At 35.7% G+C, this 6,474-nt stretch overlaps 2 protein-coding genes across 2 annotated transcripts in view; one reads left to right on the top strand and one right to left on the bottom strand.

The window, feature by feature from the left end:
* LOC144843746 (BRCA2-interacting transcriptional repressor EMSY-like) overlaps positions 1–6,474 on the bottom strand; it is a 100,380-nt gene that overhangs the window by 5,971 nt on the left and 87,935 nt on the right. The window lies entirely within an intron of this gene.
* On the top strand, positions 5,428–6,229 carry LOC144843402 (perforin-like protein 1). The gene is made up of 2 exons (XM_078700187.1): positions 5,428–5,667; positions 6,116–6,229. The coding sequence occupies exons 1-2, from the start codon at positions 5,428–5,430 to the stop codon at positions 6,227–6,229; spliced, it is 354 nt and encodes a 117-aa protein (XP_078556313.1).

Below are 6,474 nucleotides of genomic sequence, written 5' to 3'. Positions count from 1 at the left end.
CAAGAGATTACTCATTTATTAGATGAAATCAAGCAGCAGTTATAGTACTAGACACTGACATTTTTGCGAAAAAGGATTCTCGACTATAATTAGATATAGGTACCAGCTGCTGGACCCAAAAAACGTTTGGGAAAAGAGTCTAACGGTTGAACGACACATCCCAAAGCATTTCTGGTATTTATGAGTCCCATGAAATTATATAATACTGTAATTCGCTGTCAGATATTAAATCATTGAATTATTATCAAAACAGTCCATGAAGTTTGTTTGTAATAGGATACTTCACACTTGAAGTACCTAGGCGTGATGAAGTGACCCCCAGACTTGACCTTAGCAATAAAATAAACTAAATTGAGTCTGTGTTTCATATCAAAGTTATTCACTTCTGTAACAAAATTCACATTATAAAAAGAGAAAAGAAACGTTTAATTATAACTCAAAACCATTGTCTGACAGACAATTGAAGTATTTTTTGCTTTAAATTTCATTTTTTCGGGTAAAATAACTATTATGTGACAATAAAATGACACATTCAAAAACAAATTTGAGGGACAATATATCTTTAAAACTGTACCACCAACAAGCGTGCAGCCTTTTAGTAGCTGTGATAGCCAGATTTTTACTGTCAAAGGTCAGTTCCCTTTATGTGTCATTTGATAGCTCATAACTCTTCAGCCCCTGGGTGTAAACAGATTAATGTGGTGTCTATATCCATGTCATGAGGGGTCACAAAATTAACGTATAATCAAATCAGTGAATGAGTTTTTAAAAGTCCACCAAACTAATACTAATCTTTATGCATTGAACCATGGGGGTAAAATTGTTTACAAGCCTGTTGAGAAAGTTACAATTTTTCAACGACTATTTTCATTCGATTTTCAAATCATTTCATTTCATTTGTGAGACTGTTTATGTTCCATGACAAAACTTGGTTCAGTTATGTGGGGGTTTTGGTCACTACCCTACCTGTTCAATTTGACGATTGTGTTTCTATCAATTTATGTTTTTTTCGTGTCCATCTTATAATGATATTAATTTGTAAATTCATATCTGTTCCCATTGCTTTAAGTTGGTCCAGTTTACTTATTATTGGATCTATTCAGTGTCCAGTTTTTGGGAGGGCCAAGATTTGATTATAATATATCCAGCCAGCAGTAATAGTGATAAAGTCCATAATATTGAAGTAAGGACGAGTCGAGTGGCCGGGCGGTTAAGGCAGTGGTGCCGCAAACCATAGCTATACAATAAAATAAGCGCAAGTTCAAGTCACTCCTCGACGATTCTTCTGGTAGAACAAGTCTTAAACTGAGTTCCTAACACTTTTAAGAACCCAGAGAAGAAAGTTCTTTTGTGTTACGCTAGCGACCGGACAGGACAACAAACAAACACAGATAAACCATCATTGGATGGAAATGTCATTTATTATAATGACGAATATTAAAACGTGTATATTGGTAAAACATAGATGACAAATATTAACACAAATCACTTATAGTATAAAACGTAATTATATTACATAATATAAAATGGGTTACGCCCTATACGTTATGTCATCTGAAACCATAAATCAAATACTGCATAACGGATATCAGTAATCAGACTATTTTAAAACAAAGTATAAATCAAAGTATTAAACTGTAATTACTAAACAATACTTAATATTAGGTTAACAAATTTGACTTAAGCATCAAATATATACATCTATAAATCTACTTGAGTTCTGATTAAAATACAATAAAATATGAAATTGGCTGTAGAAATGAGACATGAGTCTGGGTGTCAGCGCCAAAAACCCAGCCTTGGATGGGTTCCCACCCAGACCAAACAAAAACCACGGACCTGACCCTTATGAACTGAACGATGAAATACGAATGTATTTCTTGAAAACAGAAGATTTCCATCTCCCAAATTGTTGAATGAGGCTATCTGACATGCCTAATGACGCAGCTACGGTGGCCTATAAGTTTCACGGCAACTTTCAAATATTACCTACAGTAGTAGCTAGGTCTACTGTTAATAAAATAATAAAAAACAGATTACTGTAAATATATTAAAACATTGTAGAATGAGGGCCTAGGCCTACCTTGTAATAAGGACTATGGTCTAGCCCGGCCTAGAAAGTTCAAGAAGATTGCAATAGACAAGTAAACTGCTGCAGTTATATAAATTAATATAATAATATTTACATCAATGCACAAATAATTACTTACCTTAGAAAAAATCGAAGATTCTCGAGGGAGGATTCGATTAAGGAGACCGCTGTCGGTGTCAGAGCGGGATTGGCTGCTCCTTGCTGTGGGTGTATGGAGAAACCGGGACTGGACTTCATGTGTTGTGCCAAGTAATTTAGAAGCTTCATCGTTCGTGACTGAGTACTTAGAAGCAGCACAAACTGGACTTCTCGTACTGCATAATGATCCCAGACCGTTTAAATGTGAAGCAGCTCATGCTGTACTTCTGTAGGATGAGCGCTAAGAGACTTATCCAATAACAATGCTTTGTTAATTTGGAGCCTAGACAGCCAACACATTTTCCTTGCCTGGAATGTGTTTTGCCTTGAACAGAATGTTGTGATTTAGGCAACAAAGCAACAAGCGTCGCAGAAGCCGCAGGAGAGTAGCATCTTTCGCGGTTTTAAGTATTTCGCAAACTGTTTGGAAATAGGATCCTCTAATTCGCGAGCCTGGGTGCCCACGTTTCCAACACAATCATAATTTGAAACAATTCAAGTACAGCTATGGACCTGCCTATAAATGAACATGGCCAAGGAAACGCAAACCAATCACTTCCTAAGATAGCCCCGCATCCGATTGAACCCGCCGCGTCGGTAAATAATCGGATCGTATACGAGGTGATCCATTTTCCCGGAAGAATGAGGGGGCTTCTAAGCGAAGCGGCAAATTTGTTGCGTGGCCAAGAACACTCAGCTGACCACAACAACGGTAGGAAAAACGCATCCTGTGAATGTTCTTGTTCGATTCCATGGTTATTTTCTGCGCATTCATTTTCGCGACTACTACGTTTCTGTGTTTGTCTGTTTCAGAGAACACTTTGTACGTTTTTGTGCATGTCTTTTTGTTGTCCTTTTCTTCAAGTACGTTGTATGTTTCTGCGAGTAAATTGTACGTTTCTGCGAGTACATTGTACGTTTCTGCGAGTACATTGTACGTTTCTGCGAGCGTTTTATATTTCCACGAATATATTGTATGTTTGTAATTGTATTTTTGCGGTGATTGCCTTCCATATCGGTGAGCGGGCTTACCGAAGAGGCGCTTTGGGCCGAAACGAACCAAAAGAGGAAAAATCGCGTGCCGCCGCCCGCGCGTGTGGGACCAAATGGGTTTATTCACAAAACAATAGAGAGAGCTTGGTTGGTCTCCAATTAACGAGATCCATAACGCTCTTCGTATGAAATACTTTCATAGAATTATAAAGATGGAAAACTATCGATGGCCACAAATTATATTTATTTAAATGCTACAACTTAATTGTGAATTTAAAGACTTAAGGTATAAGTTTCTATCTTGTATAAACGATATTCTTGAAATGTAATTGTGAATCCAAAAATATTTTCACCACTCTTTCAAATTACAAAGAAGTCTACTTTTGAATTTCTGAAATTTTAAGAATACTTAACTCTATAATTATAGATGAATGGAGAATTGAATCACAAAACAAATCAAGTCTCCACATCTATAAAACATTAAAATCAACACATGACTTGAAAATTACTTTTGTATCGATTAAAATTGGTTGGAGTGGTTCGGAGGGGTGGAGTGATAGGGGAGGGGTTGATAGTTGTTTTTGCCTTTATACTTTTCTGTATGTAAATTAATTAATTGTTTTGCACTTTTGTGCTAAGTGTGCCACCGATCTAAAGGTGTAATTTCAAATAAATAAATAAAATAAATAAACAAAAGTAGCAATTTAATCGGATTAACACGCCTCAACGGCTCGTGAGTTTTCCATATAATCCTTTTGCCTGGTATTACTACTGTAGTGCCCTCTAGTATTAATAGGGACTTCTCGATTTTCACGTCGACTGCTAAATCTGAGAACTTTCAGTGGCATTTTTCCGTTCGCTCTCTGACATGAGTAGGCCTACGAGTGGACGTATGACGTCATAACGCTGCAAAAGTTTAAAGAATCATGGCAGCTGAGAATGATCTCGCGATGATTTTCTGAGAATGTACTAAGAAAATTGAATTTAGAAAATGTGAATTGTATTGGTTATTTTAAATAAAGAGTTTAATACAACAGGTTAAGGCCTGGGTCTAATCACTGGGACGGTCGTCCTTCGTTCAGTTTAACTAGGCTAGCCTGGCCTAAGCCTGTGTATTACCACGGGCACATCTGTGCATAGCTCCACGAGGGCTACTAGAGATTACAAAGTCAGATCCCAAGGTCATTACGTCATACGTTCACTGGCACGTACGTCAACGTAAATGTCCACTTAATCTAACCGTTCATAATCTGTCGACGAGTAACAGTCGACTATGACTCTGTGTGGACGTGAACGTCGTGTGCGTTCACTCAAATCTAAGTCCATACTGTCTTAGTTGAGACAACCTGTCTCAATTATCTCCATTATAGGCCATAGTTTATAATTTAAATTTAGTCGAAGTTTACAGACTTGTAACGAAAGACCAGTGTTGATGGTCATTTAACATGGTATTTTTTCAAAGGTAAAATATTGTTTCCCCAATCAAAGGAAGACCCAATCAAACTGTTTCCTCAGTATACATAAATCGTACTGTAGCGACTAGAGAGTAAAACCGAATGTAGGCCAAACGTGTTATATACTACTAATTACAAACCTAGGGCATCAACCCTACTATTATAGGCCTGCCTTTTTAAACAGTTATATCTTATCCTGGAATATTTGTCAGGCAGTTTTTTTATAGGTATATTGTATTCTAAGATTTTTAAACTGTAAATGTATTTTCTGATGTGTTACGAATACCAACATATGAGAACTACCAGATGTAGTTGTTTTAACTCGCATGTTGTCTATCAACACTATCTGTTTAATTTAGATGCATTTTGTTATCATTTGATAAAGAATATTTATATTATGTGTGAAAATACAGGTGTAATTGTATATTTAATGTCACTTAATTAGCGCCACGGAAAGATAAGATTAATTTTCATCCTTGATTATACCTTTGTTCTTTAATGTCAGTTGGTGAATTTACAGGGAGAAAAAAGGTAAGACTAAATCTTTTGATCAAAATATAAAATTGTAAGATTATATATAAGGTATGAGTTACTATTTCATTTTCTATTGTGTTTAAGGTGCTAACTGTAAGTACTGTACATACAAATATACCTAACGTTTACTCCTAAACTTGTTAGTTTGTTTCTCACTTTTCATGCACCAAATAATTAAACAGGTGGTTATTATTTAAAAACAGAAATCAATACAGAATGTTTACCCTACTATGTATAATTCTGCCACTTTACGTATCCGCAACAACGTCACTATCAATCATACCAGCGGTAAATTTTATCGGTATCGGCTACAATGTTCTCGATGGCAATCCTGATGGCAACGGTACCAATACAGGATGTGTTGACCCAGGCCTTCTGACCGATAAACGTGTATTTGACTACACATTTAATGAAGGCAAAGTTACATCTGATCTACAGTATGCTGTACCAGATCAGGTATGTATAATGGTTTTAAAAAGAGTAGGACCAACATATTTTAAAATTCACGACATTTTGGAGACGCACGCAATAGTAGACCTATTAAACACATGCGGTACTCCGTGTATATGGTTTTCAATTTATAACAAAATCATACAATCAAGTGATTTTGGTACAGTTTTGAATTTGTATTATGTTTTGGCTTGATTGAAATGTTGTTTAGAGAATCAAGAAGTAATCTTTGCATAGAATGGCTAAATGCTAAAGAACCACCTCTACCTTTCATAACAACCAAAATGATAACCAAATAGGGTTCAGAAATATTTGTACAATTGTAGGTTAGCCCTTCCAGAACGTTCTTTGACAAATATACTATTTTCAGTCTTGCGTTGAAAAAATAATTTGTAAAGCATGGTTTACTATGTGAAAGAGACAATCATGTGATAATAATTGGATTGAATTTCAGATAGTCTATGCTCCTCGGTCTAGCTGTGCACGCACTGTAGAACAAACTATGTATTGGGGCACTCAAAGTTACCAACAAAAACTGAATGGTGATACTACATGGTCAGGTATATGATTGTGAATGAAACTCAAAAAGACGATCAATTTGTCTAGATATTTAGATAACATTTAAAAATAAAACAAATTTCATTCGGTGAAAAACTTTATCAAGGTTTCAATTCTTTGTAAACTGTTAACGTCATCCGTTATTTCACTCTGTCACACAATATTTGATCATTAAAAAAAATTATTTAGTTTCAGCAACTGATAAATTCAAGGGATTCGAATTCTCAAAAAGTAATGGTAAGTACTGAATATTTA

The sequence above is a fragment of the Antedon bifida genome, chromosome 5 (assembly GCF_963402885.1).
Source record: "Antedon bifida chromosome 5, ecAntBifi1.1, whole genome shotgun sequence".
Classification (NCBI taxonomy): Eukaryota; Metazoa; Echinodermata; class Crinoidea; order Comatulida; family Antedonidae; genus Antedon; species Antedon bifida.
The sequence above is the reverse complement of the archived record's forward strand: the minus strand, read 5'-3'. Positions and strand labels throughout refer to the sequence as shown.